Here is a 19019-nt window from a genome sequence, read left to right on the forward strand (position 1 = left end):
TATGGGCCAGTAGGCCTGCTGCAGTGTTCCTCCTTTTTTATGTTCTAACACTTTTCATCAATCAAATTTAATGACAATCAAATCTAATGGATACATGAAATGCTGTGGATCCTATGGGCTTTTTGATTAGGTAAGGTTCATCAGGAAACAGGACAGGTGTTTCCTGATGCTGGTCATCATATGACGACCCACCACTGGAGCTTTTGGTCATCTGACCAAGCCCTTCCTCTAGCTTACAAGTCCACCCATTAAAAAAAATGTAGTCACAGTTATAATAATTTTTTTTATTACTGTATATTTTGTAAAGCAGTACAATGGACCCTTGAGTTTTGTAAGGCTCGCGCTTCGTAAATATCGACTTTCGACAACTTTTTTCATCAAAAATATAGCCTCGCATTCGTAATTTGGCTCGCCATTCGTTGCTCATCTGGAACACGTATGAGTGGCCTCCCAGCGTCCGCGCCACAGAAAGGCACCCCACACACCATTCCTAGTCATTGTGGCATTGTTTATTGGCAGGTGACCACCCCACATGTTTATATGATACATTTCGTAATAATCCATTCTTTTTTTGCGCTTGCAACTGCTAAATAAGCCACCATGGGCCAAAAGAAAACTCCTAGTGCCAGCCCTTTGGTAAAGAAGGCGAGAAACACGATAGAATTCAAGAAGACACCAGCCAGGGTACTTCCCCACACACACGATTTGATTCGAGTAGAACTTGCACATGAGTGAATAGAATTGTCAAAGCTTATTGCTTGGGGAGAATTGAAAATTGAGTTGGGCAAATATTCTGTTAGTGGGATGGTTTGTAAGGACCTGCCTAGTATGGGCCAACAGTGGAAATATAAACACATAAGCAGTATAATCTGATCCTTTATTGACAACGCTTCGCCCACACAGTGGGCTTTATCAAGTCACAAACAGATCTACCTGGGTGGAAGGTACGTGAGTATTTATAGGATGAAGTCAGGTTGACAATGATGGGTCAGGTGGAGAATGCTGCATGATCCTACTCAGTAGATTGTCATGTGCAGCATTCTCCACCTGACCCAGAATTCTCAACCTGATTTCATCATGTAAATACTCAGTACCTTCCACCCAGGTAGCTCTGTTTGTGACTTGATAAAGCCCACTGTGTCGGTGAAACGTTGTCAATAAAGGATCACATTGTACTGCTTGAGTGTTTATATTTACACTGTGTCGGTTTTTTATACCATTTATTTCCATGGGCCAATAGGTCTGATGCAGTGTTCCTGCTTTCTTATGTTCTTATGTACACCAGCCAGGGTACTTTCCCACACACACGATTTGATTTGAGTGGGACTTACACATTAGTGAATTGAATTATCAAAGCTTATTGCTTGGGGAGCATTGAAAATTGGGTTGGGCAAATATTCTGTTAGTGGGATGGCTTGTGAAGGACCTGCCTAATATGGACCAACAGGCCTGCTGCAGTGTTCCTGCTTTCTTATGTTCTTATGTACACCAGCTGAGGAAATTGCTTCACAGAAGGAGGAAGAGAGAGGGAAGAAAATGCCTTCTTCAAAGATTAAGGACATTTGTGCAAAGTGGAGTGAGGTGCAAACACCTGTGGAGGAACATCACCCTAACCCTCTCCCCTCCTCCCGTCTTCCATACACCAACAAGAGTCTTCGATAAAGGTAAGTGTGATGTTATTATTGTTTTATACTTGAGTTCTAAGGAAGCCTAGAGAACAAATGGATTTGTCAGTTAAAAATAGGAGAGGAGAGTTATTAAATGGAGAGTTAGAGGCATTGGGAAGATGGAGGGAATATTTTGAGGAATTGTTAAATGTTGATGAAGATAGGGAAGCTGTGATTTCGTGTATAGGGCAAAGGAGGAATAACATCTTGTAGGAGTGAGGAAGAGCCAGTTGTGAGTGTGGGGGAAGTTCGTGAGGCAGTAGGTAAAATGAAAGGGGGTAAGGCAGCCGGGATTGATGGGATAAAGATAGAAATGTTAAAAGCAGGTGGGGATATAGTTTTGGAGTGGTTGGTGCAATTATTTAATAAATGCATGAAGAGGGTAAGGTACCTACGGATTGGCAGAGAGCATGCATAGTTCCTTTGTATAAAGGCAAAGGGGACAAAAGAGAATGCAAAAATTATAGGGGGATAAGTCTGTTGAATATACCTGGTAAAGTGTATGGTAGAGTTATTATTGAAAGAATTAAGAGTAAGACGGAGAATAGGATAGCAGATGAACAAGGAGGCTTTAGGAAAGGTAGGGGGTGTGTGGACCAGGTGTTTACAGTGAAACATATAAGTGAACAGTATTTAGATAAGGCTAAAGAGGTCTTTGTGGCATTTATGGATTTGGAAAAGGCGTATGACAGGTGGATAGGGGGGCAATGTGGCAGACGTTGCAGGTGTATGGTGTAGGAGGTAGGTTACTGAAAGCAGTGAAGAGTTTTTACGAGGATAGTGAGGCTCAAGTTAGAGTATGTAGGAAAGAGGGAAATTATTTCCCAGTAAAAGTAGGCCTTAGACAAGGATGTGTGATGTCACCATGGTTGTTTAATATATTTATAGATGGGGTTGTAAGAGAAGTAAATGCGAGGGTCTTGGCAAGAGGCTTGGAGTTAAAAGATAAAGAATCACACATAAAGTGGGAGTTGTCACAGTTGCTCTTTGCTGATGACACTGTGCTCTTGGGAGATTCTGAAGAGAAGTTGCAGAGATTGGTGGATGAATTTGGTAGGGTGTGCAAAAGAAGAAAATTAAAAGTGAATACAGGAAAGAGTAAGGTTATGAGGATAACAAAAAGATTAGGTGATGAAAGATTGGATATCAGATTGGAGGGAGAGAGTATGGAGGAGGTGAATGTATTCAGATATTTGGGAGTGGACGTGTCAGCGGATGGGTCTATGAAAGATGAGGTGAATCATAGAATTGATGAGGGGAAAAGGGTGAGCGGTGCACTCAGGAGTCTGTGGAGACAAAGAACTTTGCCCTTGGAGGCAAAGAGGGGAATGTATGAGAGTATAGTTTTACCAACGCTCTTATATGGGTGTGAAGCATGGGTGATGAATGTTGCAGTGAGGAGAAGGCTGGAGGCAGTGGAGATGTCATGTCTGAGGGCAATGTGTGGTGTGAATATAATGCAGAGAATTCGTAGTTTGGAAGTTAGGAGGAGGTGCGGGATTACCAAAACTGTTGTCCAGAGGGCTGAGGAAGGGTTGTTGAGGTGGTTCAGACATGTAGAGAGAATGGAGTGAAACAGAGTGACTTCAAGAGTGTATCAGTCTGTAGTGGAAGGAAGGCGGGGTAGGGGTCGGCCTAGGAAAGGTTGGAGGGAGGGGGTAAAGGAGGTTTTGTGTGCGAGGGGCTTGGACTTCCAGCAGGCATGTGTGAGCGTGTTTGATAGGAGTGAATGGAGACAAATGGTTTTTAATACTTGACGTGCTGTTGGAGTGTGAGCAAAGTAACATTTATGAAGGGGTTCAGGGAAACCGGCAGGCCGGACTTGAGTCCTGGAGATGGGAAGTACAGTGCCTGCACTCTGATGGAGGGGTGTTAATGTTGCAGTTTAAAAACTGTAGTGTAAAGCACCCTTCTGGCAAGACAGTGATGGAGTGAATGATGGTGAAAGTTTTTCTTTTTCGGGCCACCCTGCCTTGGTGGGAATCGGCCAGTGTGATAATAAAAAAAATATTCTCATTCTTTTCTGTATGTAAATCTATATTTAATGTAAGGTATAAGGACACAAGTGTAACTAATGTGACATTTTATTGTGGCAACGTTTTGCTCTCCAGGAGCTTTATCAAGCCGTTACAAGCAATACATGGATACAGAGGGTATATATAGGCTCAGAGTAAGGTGTAATACTAGTAGTATTAGTAGAAGTAGTAGTAATATAAGTTGTAATAGTAGTAATAACACAATATGGCAGAACAATCAACTTGTACATGAGTAAAAGGTTATAAAAGTTATTACTTGGGTAACATAAAAATAGGTTAGAGAAATATTTCTATTGGTGGTTGGATGTGAGAAGGTCTGTTTCAGTATTCCTTCTCTGTTGTGTTCTTGTGTAGCAGAGACTATGTGATGGCAGGGTTTACTGTTTTGAGGAGGATTTTTGCTAAAACTTTAGAGATGATGAAGTTGCCTATGTTTTGCTTGTGTTAGAAACAGCGATTAATGATGATTCAAGGCACTGACGTCTGCAGAAATTTGGTTCTTTGATTACTAGTCGGGCATCCTTAAATTTCATGAGCTGATTGGTGGAATTCCAGTGTTGTACACAGGCATTGTCCAAGTTATCATTCCTACATGCGTTAAAGTGATCATTGAGGCGTGTTTTGAGGTTCCTAGCTGTTCCACCTGCATATATATTGTCACAGCCTCCACAAGGTATAGTGTAAACTCCTGCATTGACTGGTTCATGGTGGTTCGATTTTGTCCTGGTTAGATAGCTTATGGAAATGCTGGATGCTATGGCTACTCAAGTGTTAGTTCACATACTACTACTACTACTACTGCCACTAGTATTACACCTCACTCTGAGCCTATATATACCCTGTGTCCACATATTGTTTGTAATGGCTTGATACAGCTCCTGGAGAGTGAAACATTGCCAAAATAAAATGTCACATTAGTTGCACTTATGTCCTTTTACTTTACATATTGTTGGTAATTCTACCAACATTAACCCTTTCGGGGTTGGTGCCATACTAGTATGACTTGCACGCCAGGGTTGGTGCCATACTAGTACACATAAATTCTAGAGCCTTCAAATCTAGCGAGAGAAAGCTGGTAGGCCTACATATGAAAGAATGGGTCTATGTGGTCAGTGTGCGCAGTATAAAAAAATTCCTGCGCCACACAGTGCATAATGAGAAAAAAAAACTCCGACCGTGTTTTTGCTGTAAAACAGCGACTTTGCAGTGTATTTTCGTATGCTATTTATGGTTGTATTCTAGTTTTCCTGGACTTATTTTATAGAATGGAAGACATATTACAGAAATTGAGATGATTTTGATTGGTTTCACAATGAAAAGTACCTTGAAATTGAGCTCAAAGTGGCAGAAATGTTCGATTTTTGCCAAAATTCAAAAGTAAACAAATCATGCCACACGTCCAGTACACGTCAACTGGCGAGTCTAATATTCTTTCACAAGTGCACTGATATTATTTATACCATTTCTACACCATTTCTACACTAATGCAGTAGTCTGCATAACAGTAAATCTTCTATTTTATGTGAGAATAAAAATTCAAAGTGGAAAGCAAAAGAAATGTAACAGAGGCCTGAGGACGTGACTAATGATGAGAGGAAATTTTATTTTAGTGCCAGGAATGTCTGTCTTGTTTATTCTTGACCCTATTTGGAAATTGACATCTTTTGAAATTTGTGTGAAATTGGCAAAATTGCCAATTTCTGACCACTTTATTGGATAATTGAAATCTGTAAATGGGTGGTTTCTTGTACTCATTCGATAGAAAAAATGGAGTTCTAGTAAAATAGTTATGATTTTTGTCGACTGGTACATTAAAATTGGCCGAAAATAGGGCTCAAAGTGGGCGAAATCGCCAATGCATAAACATCAGCGAGACTGCTAACTTCGCAAGAGCATAATTCCGTAAGCTTTCCATCAAATTTCATACTTTTGGTGTCATTATGATTGGGAAAAGATTCTCTATCATTTCTTTAGGATTTTTTTTTTTTTTTTTTTTGAAAAATTTCCGACCCTGAGAACAAGTTTAGGAGAGGGCCTGCTGACCCTGAAAGGGTTAATACAATCTATATTTAATGTAAAAAAAATATATTTTATTAATAATACTTTTGGGCATCTGGAATGGATTAATTTGATTTACATTATTTCTTATGGGGAAAATGGTTTCACTTCGTAAATTTCAACTTTTGTGACACTCTCTGGAATGGATTAATTACGGAATTTGAGGGCCCACTGTAAATGGAAATAATCTTATTAATCAGTTAACCTAAGGGTTCACTGTGTATTTGAGTGCTAGATTATACTGTACTAAATTTGCAGTATATAAAAAAAATGCACTCTTAGATACTAGGTAATGCAGATCTGTATACAGTACAGTGGACCCCCGCATAACGATCACCTCCGAATGCGACCAATTATGTGAGTGTATTTATGTAAGTGCATTTGTACGTGTATGTTTGGGGGTCTGAAATGGACTAATCTACTTCACAATATTCCTTATGGGAACAAATTCGGTCAGTACTGGCACCTGAACATACTTCTGGAGTGAAAAAATATCGTTAACCGGGGGTCCACTGTATATAATGAATGATGAGGTGTAAAAAATTGTTCACATAAGAGGTTAATAAGTATAGATGATGCAAGTTTTTGATTAACCCTTTCAGGGTCCATGCCGTAGATCTACAACTATACGTTGAGGGGCCAAACCGTAGATCTACGCCAAAATTCTAGCGATATCAAATTTAGCGCGAGGAGGCTGGTAGGCCTACATCTGAGAGAACAGGTTTGTGTGGTGTGTGTGTGCCGTAAACAAAAATTCTAGGTGCCCGCATGGCATTGTGGGAACGCCGCCTCAGTAACCTTTGTTCACCATGCCTCGCCGCAAGGCATCTCTCACTCTAAGGCGAATTGGGACTCTCTTCTTCGTAACTGATAGTTCTGACTCTGATGGAAGTGGAAATGAAGAATAATTCTATGGCTTTGATCGATTAGTGACCGAAAGCAATGACCAGGATATCGAAAATAGTGCAGAAAATCCTGACGATCCTCAACCTTCTACCTCTGGTGTGGGCACGTCTCAGTCACGTTCGGTTGTACCTCGTCGCAAGAGAAAACTAACATTTTCGTGTGGCCTGGCCTCTGACTTCAGTAATGATGATGATAGTGACATGGATTGTGATATTATTGCTCTTGACGATCATTCGAGTAATGATAGTGAGGAATCATATTCACCAGTGAAGCGTCAGTATATATGCCGTTGCATGCACTCGGGTAGTGTTCCCTATGTAGTGCTCAGAGGACGGAGTACATCCCGTGGCCCTACACCAGGAATAGACAGTGAAAGTGAGGATGATGTGGCTGCACTTGGCATGGATAGATCACAGGCATCAGTAGGTGGTGGTATTGGTGGTGATAGTGGTAGTGGTGGTGGTAGTGCCACGGCCATGCATGACTCACCAGCCCAGGCTGGGACCCACGCCACTGACTCCTCAGCTCGAGGACAAAGCGGAGCGTCAGCCACCACCCCACCACAACTACAACCAGCTTATGATATCCAGTATCCACCACCAAACTGCATTTGAGATTGGCAGCAAAATCCTAATTTTGTTCCCAAGCTCCACCAGTTTGATGACTCTCAAAGTGGAATCCTACCAACTTTTTCCCTTGGAAACACTGCAAATGAACTGGAATTCTTTGAACTATTCTTTGACCAGCCCTTGATAGAAACTATTGTCAGGGAAAGTAATAAGTATTTTGAGTACACCATGGCAAATACAATCATATCACCACAGTCAAGACTACACAGGTGGAAAGAGACAGCTGTTGCTGAAATGTATTTGCTTTTTGCAACAATAATGCTTATGCCTCATGTCTATAAGTCTAATATAAAATCATACTGGTCCACAGATCGGCTAATTTGTACCCCGGTCTTCAGTGAAATCATCCCAGACAGCAGGTTTATCTTACTGTTACGTATGTTGCACTTCTCTGACAAAACCAGGCCTGACAGAAATGACAGGTTATACAAGATTAAAAATGTTTTTATGTATCTGAAACAAAAGTTCAGCATATACTTTTATCCATTCAAGAATCTTGTAATTGACGAGTCTTTGATTTTGTTCAAAGGTAGACTGTCGTTCAAGCAGTATATACTGAGCAAGAGGAAACGCTTTGGTATAAAACTGTTTGTACTCTGTGACTGTGACAGTGGCCTGGTATTGGATATTATCATATACACGGGAAGTAGAACAGTGAAAGATACCAGGATGTTATTGGGTATCTCAGGTGACGTAGTGAAAAGCATGATGTCACCTTATCTTGGTAAGGGGCATACATTATATACTGATAACTGGTACACAAGCCCTTTACTCAGTGATTTCTTGCGAGTGAACATGACAGATGTGTGTGGCATAGTGGGTTCTAATTGTAAACATATGCCCAGGTTCAATGCAGGCACTCGTGCTGGTGAGGTGCAGGTGTTTACTGCCAATGACATCATGGCATTACGGTGGCATGACAAACGAGATGTCACATTGTTGACAACCATTCACCCTAACAAAATGCAAGACAGTGGCAAAGTTGATAGAGTGACTAATGAACGTATTCAAAAACCAGTGACAGTGATTGATTATACACAAAACATGCGTTTGGTTGACAAATGTGACATGCAGATTGGCTTTGTTGATTGTGTTCGTAAGAGTTACAAGTGGTACATGAAACTTTTCTTCCATCTCATGGACATTTCAATGCTCAATGCATATAATATGTACCAAATAAAGACCGGCAACAGACCACCGTATTGTGAATTTTGTTTGTCTGTTGTCAGACAACTCATAATGAAGTACCAGGTAACAACACCTGCTATACAAAACCGTCCTCGAACTCCTCAGGAAATACCCAAGCATTTGAGGAGGGAAGGTGATCACTTCATAATACAGCTTCCTGCAACTAAGAAGAAATTTGCTCAGAAGAGATGTGTTGTCTGTGCACAAACAAAATGACGGCAACAAAGACGCAAAGACACTTGGTTTATGTGTGAGGAATGTAAGGTACCTCTGTGCATGGTACCTTGTTTCAAGGACTTCCACAGGCTGCAGCAGTTCTAGAAACATGTCCAGTGACTGTACATATGTAAATATATAATAGAACATTAGTATTATACAACATTTGTGCATGTTTATTGTAGTAAACAATACTGGTAAACAATATTATAATAACTTTAGTGTGGTTATTGTGTTCAATACAGTGAGTGTATATATATACATTATATACAGTATTGGTCTCACAGGCCACAAATGTTACTAGAAAAAGAAAAAAAATTAGAAATGAAAAGAAAAAAGTATAAAAAACATAAAATAAAGAAATGCGATTTTGCGGAAGTCGCTGATGTTGCCGCCACCCAGTCATTTTGGGTCAACTTCCCGCCTCTATATCTCGGTAAGCACTGATCAGAATTTTTGTTTTGTTTTATTAACTTCACAAAAATATTATCTTTAATTCTGTAAGAAAATAATTTTTTTTTTTTTTTCAGAATTTCTTGGACACTGGGGCACCCCTTCAGATTTTGCCTTTGGACCCTGAAAGGGTTAATCTTTTGGTAACGGCACTTGAATAGCCTTCTGAAAGAAATTATGGCCAAAACTCGGGGTACCACTCTTCAATTGAAAATGAAAACATATGTATCTTCACTCATTCTTGCCTCCTCCTCCTCACTGTAATATTTAAAACCCATGTTTCACACCCATATGACAGTGGTACCACTATACACTGGTACATTGGTCTCTTTGCCTCCACAGGGAAAGTTCTTTGTCTCCACAGATGCCTTCACACACCACCTCATCTCATCTCTCACACTGACAAGTCCACTTCCAAATACGTATAGGAACACATCTACTTCCTCCATACTCCCTTTAATCTGATATGCAATTTTTTGGTGCCAGAATTTACTGTATCACTTATAAATATCAAGACAACATTCTAAATTTAAAATAATTATTATATTTCCAGAATCTATTAAGCCTCTGTTAGTCACTTAATAATGTAAGGCAAATGAATACCAATGTTAGAGAAGAGAAACATGTTGGATGAGCATTAAGGTAAAAGGAGAGTAGTGGTTGGTGTAATGAATTGGTTTCAGCTAAGAAATCAAAGAAGGAACCTATATTAATATTTTGTGTCAGAGAGGAAAACAGCTGCCAGTCTTGTATATATTTCAATAACAAAGGCATAAGCAATGTAAAGATTGCAATATCTAGGCACCTGCTTCATTCACAATTCTTTATTAGGGAAGTCAGCCACTGTTGGTCAAGTTCTTCAATTCATCTTGACAATTTTCAATAACATTTTTAACAGTTACTGAAAATGGAGTTGACATCCTCATGGCTATCACCAGTGACTCAAAAAAAAGATATACATATGGTATACATGATGCACAGTGTTGGCAGCTATGGTGGTTATGGTGATGTTATTGAATAGCATACAACCGAACATTTGAATGAGCTTTTTCATCTCCAGCAAATTTTTTTAAGATTTTGTAACCCCCCCTCCCCCAAAAAAAAAAAAAAAAATTAACAACTTCAACTGGGAGTCACAATTCTGGGGATGAGAAGCCATTCTACATAAGTGAAGAATCATAAGAGTAAATCAGCAAGCTGTAACTTTTGACCCCAATACTATGTTAAATGTTCTTTGCTGTTACAGTGGAAACTCAGTTTTCGTATGCCCCAATTTTCCTAGGATTTGTTTTCTACGACTTTTTTCGTCAAAATTTTGTCCCAGTTTTTGTACATCTGCTCAGCTTTCATAGAGTTGAAAATGGTCCGTACCAAATGCATCCACGTGACTAGGCCACTCAAGCGCCCACACAAAGCATCCCATGAGTTTGTGACTCAGTCTGCCTTTGTTTCTCATTGAGTGAGCATCACCCTGTGTGTTCATCTGAAACATTTTGTAATAACCCATTGTTTTTTGTACTTGTTTATTGAGTGTGACTGCTAAATAAACCACCATGGAGCCAAAGAAAGTTCTGAGTGCCAGCCCTTTGATAAAGGAAAGAAACAAGATAGAATTCAAGAAAAAACTCACAGCAAAGTACGAAAGTGGCATACACGTGGCTAATCTCTCCAGGATGTATGGGAAGTCCACATCAACGATCAGTTCCATCCTGGCGAAGAAAAAAGAAATCAAGGAAGCTGATGTTGTGAAAGGGGTAAATGTGCTAATGAAACAGAGATCGCAAACAATCGAAGACGCTGATAAGTAGTTGCTGCTGTGGATCAACGAAAAACAGTTAGTGGGAGATAGTGTCTTGAAGATGATAATTTGAGAAAAGGCAAGGCAGTTGCATGTGGATCTCACAAAGAAAATACTTGGAATGAGTGCTGCTGTTAGTGAATTTAAGGCCAGCAGAGGCTGGTTCGACAAATTCAAGAAGTGAACTGGCATACACAGTGTGGTAAGGCATGGTGAGGCTGCAAGTTCAGACAAACATGGAGCCGAAGAATTTGTTGATGAGTTCAAGGAGTACATAGAGGGTGAAGGATTTCTCTCCCAACAAGTCTTCAATTGTGACAAAACAGGTCTCTTTTGGAAGAAAATGCCAAAGAGGGCCTACATCATGGAGGAAAAAAAGGCACTGCCAGGGCACAAGCCTATGAATTATTATTATTATTATAATCAAAAAGAAGCGCTAAGCCACAAGGGCTATACAGCTCAAGCCTATGAAGGATAGGCTAACTCTTTTGTTCTGTGGTAATGCTAGTGGGGATTTCAAAGTGAAACTTTTACTGGTTATCACTCTGAAAATCCCTGAATGTTCAAGAAAAACAATGTCATCAAGAGTAAATTGTGTGTGACGTGGAAGGCTAACAATAAGGCATGGGTCATGAGGGAAATTTTCATTGAGTGGGTCAATGAAGTGTTTGGCCTGAGTGTGAAGAAATACCTCCTGGAAAATCAATTGCCACTCAAGTGCCTCCTGGTAATGGACATTGCACCTGCTCATCCTCCAGACTTGGAAGACCAATTGTTGGAAGAGTTTAGTTTCATCACAGTGAAGTTCTTGGCCCCTAATACCACTCCTCTCATCTAGCCCATGAACCAGCAGGTCATTTCAAACTTCAAAAGACTCTACACCAAAGTACTGTTTCAAAGGTGCTTTGAAGTGACATCGGACACTAGGGTAGGGGGTAATCCTAAGAAAGGATGGAGGGAGGAGGTAAAGGAGGTTTTGTGTGCAAGGGGCTTGGACATACAGCAGCCATGTGTATGTTAGATCGGATTGAGTAGAGTCAAATGTTTTTTGGGACTTGACGAGCTGTTGGAGTGTAAGCAGGGTAATATTTTGTGAAGGAATTCAGGGAAACTGGTTAGCCAGACTCAAGTCCTGGAGGTGGGAAGTACAATGCCTGCACTTTAAAGGAGGGGTTTGGGGTATTTGCTGTTTAGAGTGACATCTAAACTATTGTATTTGGATGCCTCTGCAAAGACAGTGATTATGTGTGAATGATGGTGACAGTGTTTCTATTTTGGACCACTCTGCCTTGGTGGGAATAACCAGTGTGTCAAAAAAAATGTAAATTATTCCACAAATGTAAATTGTTCAATCAGAAGCATAATAATAAATTTAGTGATTAGCTCAACATACTTTATCTTAGGGTTTCATTTAGGAATAAACAAGGAGAAAACAAGGCATGGTGTAGTGAGACATCACTGGTGACGAAAAACTTTATCCAAGGAGACAAAAATACAACTCTTATACTATTTAAAAATTACTGCATATAAAGAACAAACAATAATCTCAAAGCCCACAGTATTCACAGCTTTCAAGCAAAACTTATACTAGTCTTAAGATCTAGTACACAGTTTTATGTTTTATTTTTAAGGGTCTAATACATGGTACAGTGGAACCTTGAAAATCGAACGTACCAAATATCGAACATTTCGATTATAAGACCATTTTTTCGGACAAACTGTGTACCAAAATTCGAACGCGTTTCAAATTTTGGACCGCGTCCCCGCGCAGGCGCCGTGAGCAGTCTAGCTTTGTTTATGCTTGAGTGAACACTAACCTGCGCTCTTATTCACACATTTTACGATTATTTTGTTGTGTTTAGTACAGTGGACCCCCGCATAACGATCACCTCTGAATGCGACCAATTATGTAAGTGTATTTATGTAAGTGCGTTTGCACGTGTATGTTTGGGGGTCTGAAATGGACTAATCTACTTCACAATATTCCTTATGGGAACAAATTCGGTAAGTACTGGCACCTGAACATACTTCTGGAGTGAAAAAATATCGTTAACCGGGGGTCCACTGTACTTGTGGGACTGTGAAATAAGCTGCCATGGGCCCAAAGAAACTTGCTAGTGGTACCCCTGTGGTAAAGAAAGTGAGAAACACTATAGATGTGAAGAAGGAAATAATACAGAAGTATGAGAGTGGTGTGAGACTTGTTGAGCTTGCCAGGATGTATGGGAAAAACAAGTCGACCATCGGTTCTATCCTGGCAAAGAAAGAACAAATCAAGGAAGCTGATGTTGCGAAAGGTGTTAATATGCTAACCAAAAAAAGACCACAAATACTTGAAGAGGTTGAGAAGTTGTTGCTGGTGTGGATCAAGGATAGAGAGATTGCAGGTGATAGTGTTTCAGAGACGATTATTTGTGAAAAGGCAAGGAAGTTGCATGCCGATCTTGTACAGAAAACTCCTGGAACCAGTGCTGATAGTGAATTTAAGGCCAGCTGAGGCTGGTTTGAGAGACTTAAGAAGTGTAGTGGCATACACAATATTGTAAGGCATGGTGAGGCAGCCAGTTCAGACAAATGGGCAGCTGAGAAGTTTGTACAGGAGTTTAAGGGGTACACAGACAGTGAAGAATTGAAACCTGAACAAGTGTTTAATTGTGACGAAACAGGCCTGTTTTGGAAGAAAATGCCAAAAAGGACCTTCATCACACAGGAGGAAAAGGCACTGCCAAGACACAAGCCTATGAAAGACAGGCTTACTCTTTTGTTCTATGCAAATGCTAGTGATGATTTTAAAGTGAAGCCTTTACTTGTGTAACATTCAGAAAATCCCAGTGTGTTTAAGAAAAACAATGTCTTTAAGAACAAGTTATGTGTCTTGTGGAAAGCTAATCATAAGGCATGGGTCACAAGAGAAATTTTCAAAGAGTGGGTCAGTGAAGTGTTTGGCCCCAGTGTGAAAAAATACTTCCAGGAAAAGAAATTGCCACTCAAGTGCCTCCTGTTAATGGACAATGTATGTATTATTTTATATGTATGTATTATTTTATATGTATGTTATTTTATATGTATGTAAAACTGGAATTAATCTCTATAAAATGTATATTTTGTGTGAATATTTTTGGGTTTCTGGAACGGATTAATTGTATTTCCATTATTTCTTATGGGAAATATTGATTCGAATTTCAGACTTTTTGAAATTAGAACTAGCTCCTGGAACGGATTAAGTTCGATTTTTGAGGTTCCACTGTATTAATTTGAACTTGAAGTACAGTGCCTGCACTCTGCAGAAGAGTTGGGAAAATCACAGTTTGGAGGGTCCTTTGACAAGACAGCTATTGAATGAATGATGGCGAATGCATATCCTTTAAATGAGATGACCCTACCTCGATGGGAAACAGTTGATGTGTCAAAAAAAATCATTTTGGATAAGGATGTCCACAGTAATGTCACAAGTTTTGAGTAACACTGAGGATCTAATATCACATATTTCTTTCCAGGGGTTCTGTCTGGGATGAGACGTTCCAGAACTACCCCTCACCAGGCTTCAGCATTTGTTTCTAAAGCAGCACTTGACTTTAGGCCTGGAGCTAGAGATACACCTCAAACATTTGAAACCCAGTTTGTCTATGAAGGAAGATGTAACCATGGAAGCATGGAGGAGCTTTCCAGCCAAGCTCTAGCACAAAGTGAATTACAGTCAATCAGAAAATCAAGTTCTCATAGCGTGTGCCTAGAAAAAGGGGTAGATCGTACTCTAGTCGGAAGTGGTATGTCTCGACAAGAGATGCTTTCTGATAGCAACGGACATATTCGAGATGCTCTGTCTACATCGAACTCTCGTAGAGTGGAGATTCCTAGGGTGGAGCCTAGGATGATTCACACACCACGTCTTAGCCTGCAGTGCAGGACTGAAAGTGGTATAGATGCCCATGAAGTGGAGACATTACACCTAGATAACAAGTGATACTCGACACTTGGTGTTGAACTCCTTTGATAAATGGCTCCTTTTAGCAGGAAGCATCTATGATATTTAATACTCTGCTCTTTTCTTATTGAAAGCAATGTGCTTAGCATTTTCCCATATTCATAAATAGTGAAGTAAAGTGGATGTAATGACTACTTGTGAAGTTCACATATAATGAACATATGCCATGTAACAGATCCTATAAAAAAAATTTGGATAATTTTTCCACTCATTTAATCAACTTATTCATAATTATAAACCATCATCAAAACTTTCAGGGTAAACAACTGCTTATTGTAGCAAAATTATATCATTCATAAATTTATAAAATGCAAGTAATTTTGTACTACATATTTGTATATTTCATTTAACCCATGTCTTTTATCTTTTTTCTATCCAGTCTTCAAAATGTCTCCCCACTTCTATTATTAAATAAAACTATGAAAAAGTGTTGTGATGCTGCATAATGACAGCAAAAAACTTGGTATAACAATGTAAAATTATTTACCAGATTTTTACCAGTGTAGAAAACCAACTACACAAAAAATGAGGAAGAATCTGGCAAACAAAGCAGACAATTTAAAATACAGTGTGGCTTCAATGAGGCAGTGTAATATCGTTGCTTTGTCACAAAAGTAACTCTAAAACAGCTCATGTACAATCCACTACTGATTGATGAAGTTTGTGATATCAGTTCTTGAGAAATCATGATTCTACATAGAATAAAAGTCACAATACCGTGGCTGGAACAATTCACAAATGACCCGCAATTAGATGACCTGTCAGTCCATCCTGGATCATTATAAAGATGCTTCATTCCATCCTGGACCATTATAAAGAATTTATGATCCATCTTTTAAGATGTTTCAGTCCATCCTGGACAAATGACAAGATGTTTCAGTCCATCCTGGACAAGTGGCAAGATGTTTTGGTTCATCCTGGACAATTATCAAGTTACAACTTCCATAAGTGTCCTCTAAGTGCAGGTTATTTGTAAATCGTTCTCTTCGTCATCTTTTCTGATGTCGTCTGTTCTTACCACTGTCTTGATATGATTCCTCAGTGTGTATCTTCTTTCAGCTCTAATGACTACATGGAGCTAAGATAATGTGTATTCCTAAAAACAGGGTTTAATTATCCTATCTTTCTCATATACACAAATTATTAATTAAATAATCAGTACAACAGAGGTACTTTTGAGGTCATAAACTCTTGGCTTTACTAATGGACCATAATTAAAAAAAATACTGTATGTACATACATTTATCCTGATAAGCTTTTACATTAATTTATCAAGCAGACACCTTTTTCATAGTATAACAGAGTACAGAAAATTCTTGCCATTTGACAGCAAAGATTATAAAGAGAGTTAGAGAGGCTATCAAATGCAAATACAAATTTTTATTTACAAAAGATGTATTTCAAGAGAAATAATTGCTTTAAAAACTATACTGTTATGGCTTTTGGAAAGTCCATATTTTTTTATTATGTTTTGATTAAGTGTGGCTCACCGTATCTGGTGAGAATGCACACCTAATTTTCATTCATATCCAGGATGTCTACGGAGAGAGAGAAATGGTGCAATGTTGACTAGTTGTGAAAAACATAGTTACACAAGAGAACTCCATCCGTCACCCCTGTCTATCAAATTTACCTTTATGTAAAGTAAAAGGACACAAGTGCAACTAATGTGACATTTTATTGTGGCAACGTTTCGCTCTCCAGGAGCTTTGTCAAGCCGATACAAGCAGTATATGGACACAGAGGGTATATAAATGGTAGTAGTAGTAGTGATAATATGGTAGAGCAATTAATTCGTACAGGAGTAAAAGGATATAGAAGCTATTACTTAGGTAACATAAAAATAGGTTGAACAAATATAGACTGGATAGAGGCAGCCTGTTTCAGTGTTCATTCTCTGTAATGTGCTTTGTGTAGTATAACAGGAGAGACTATGTGATGGCAGGGTTTACTGTTTTCAGGAGGATTCTCGCTAAGACTTCAGAGATGGTGAAGCTGCATGTAGGAACGATAACTTGAACAACGCCTGTGTACAGCACCGAAATTCCACCAATCATCTCATGAAATTCAGAGACGCCCAATTAGTGATCAAAGAAACTAGTTTCCGCAGACGCAAGTGCCTCGAATCAACACTGATCACTGTTTCGAATACAATTAAACAAAACAACGGCATCTTCACCATCTCTGAAGTTTTAGCGAGAGTCCTCCTGAAAACAGTAAACCCTGCCATCACAGTCTCTCCTGTTATACTACACAAAGCACATTACAGAGAGTGAACACTGAAACAGGCTGCCTCTATCCAGTCTATATTTGTCCAACCTATTTTTATGTTACCCAAGTAATATATCCTTTTACTCATGTACGAATTAATTGCTCTACCATATTGTATAGCTACTACTACTACTACTACAACTTTTGTCACTACTACTACTACTACCACCACTAGTGAACATTGAAATGGTACCTCACTAGTATTGCACCTCACTATGAGCCTTTATATACCCTCTGTGTCCATTTACAGTTTGTATCAGCTTGATAAAGCTCCTGGAGAGCGAAACGTTGCCACAATAAATTGTCACATTAGTTGCACTTGTGTCTTTTTACTTTACATATTGTCGGTAATTCTACCAACATTATTACAAATTTACCTTTAAAATTAAAATGTGAAGTTGTTGTTCTTTCTTTCAACAAACTGGCCATATCCCACCAAGGCAGGATGGCCCAAAAAGAAAAACAAAAGTTTCTCTTTTAACTTTAGTAATGTACACAGAAGGGGTTACTAGCCCTTTGCTCCCTAAAATGTAAAGTATATAACCTAAAATACACTACATTGGGAAGAACTGCCAACAATTCTCAGCCAGGAAGTTCAAGGGCCTGCATCACAAACAGTAAAATGGGTCACAAAAATTTAAATGCAATTCTTTATAACCAGAAACAGGAAATAAATGCAAATGGCAAGAGTTTACTGTATCTCTTTATCTTGAAAATAATGTAAAACTTTCACTAATGTAGCTACAGTATACATGTATACAGTTGAAGACACGGACATTACTACAAATATTACTGTACCTGCAAAGGAGCTAAACCCTGTTTTTGGATGTTCTCAAAAAGACACTTCCTAAGCATGGTGGATTATATACGAAGGTCTCCACTTATATGCTGTCATTATAACAAAACTACAAAAAAATCTCATTATATTTTAATTCGTAGAATAGTATTATATAAGAATAACCTACACTTGACAGTATGAAAACAAAGCACGTATTTTCGGTCTAACTCAAGACCCTCTTCAGCCATTGAGGAGAGTCTCTAGTCAGACCAAAAATATTCGAGTTAGGTAAGCTATCTTATAAAACTATTGTAGAGAGTTCAGTTTTTTGCAAGTGTATTTGAAGTGGATTCAAAATTCAATTTTGGATGCACTTTTTAACTTCCTTCTTTCTTTTTTCAACAAACCGGCCGTATCCCACCGAGGCAGGGTGGCCCAAAAAGAAAAACAAAAATTTCTCTTTTTAAATTTAGTAATTTATACAGGAGAAGGGGTTACAAGCCCCTTGCTCCCGGCATTTTAGTCGCCTACTTTTTAACTGCATCTATACAAGAAAAAAAAAATACATAGAGGTGGTTTATAAGAAAGTATGTGCTAACCAATGAATGTGGGTTATTCTTATAGATTAACTATACAGTCAGTGTACGGCTCACTCGGTAGTATTGCATCTGTATATTTATACTAATACATACTTTGACTGACGTTAGATATTGCAAAATAACAATACAGTAATGTAATTTTGGCTCCAATTATGCTTACCACTTATGTCAGCAAATAAGTATTATTTGACCTTCTAAAGTTCTTCGGACTTGCCTCCCATGTGCTTAACTAGTTGTGATATTCCCACTACAGTGTACTGTATATACTTCGTCACAAGGGAACTGCAATTTTTGTACTTTGAAAGTAGAGAGATATATTTATTGTTTCTACAAATAATGTATCCGCCCAAGCAGTGTGTGTTCTCTCCTGTATTCGTGTTTTTTCACTGTGTTTGGCGAACACTGGAATTATGTTATGAAAGGCAGGAGAAAGTT

At 38.9% G+C, this 19019-nt stretch overlaps 1 protein-coding gene across 4 annotated transcripts in view; it reads left to right on the plus strand.

Moving 5' to 3' along the window:
- Nucleotides 1-19019, plus strand: part of LOC128700530 (E3 ubiquitin-protein ligase MARCHF8) — a 158701-nt gene that overhangs the window by 133458 nt on the left and 6224 nt on the right. Inside the window, exon 7 of one of the 4 annotated variants that reach the window (XM_070098947.1) lies at nt 14449-16767. The exons of 1 other annotated variant lie outside the window; for it this stretch is intronic. In XM_070098947.1, the coding sequence (XP_069955048.1) occupies nt 14449-14915 (467 nt within the window). In that variant the 3' untranslated portion in view covers nt 14916-16767. Of the gene's footprint in view, nt 1-14448; nt 16768-19019 lie in introns of those variants that run through there. 2 more of the 4 variants (XM_053793783.2, XM_053793782.2) reach the window with 2 other exon arrangements.

The sequence above is a fragment of the Cherax quadricarinatus genome, chromosome 65 (genome assembly GCF_038502225.1).
Source record: "Cherax quadricarinatus isolate ZL_2023a chromosome 65, ASM3850222v1, whole genome shotgun sequence".
Lineage (NCBI taxonomy): Eukaryota > Metazoa > Arthropoda > Malacostraca > Decapoda > Parastacidae > Cherax > Cherax quadricarinatus.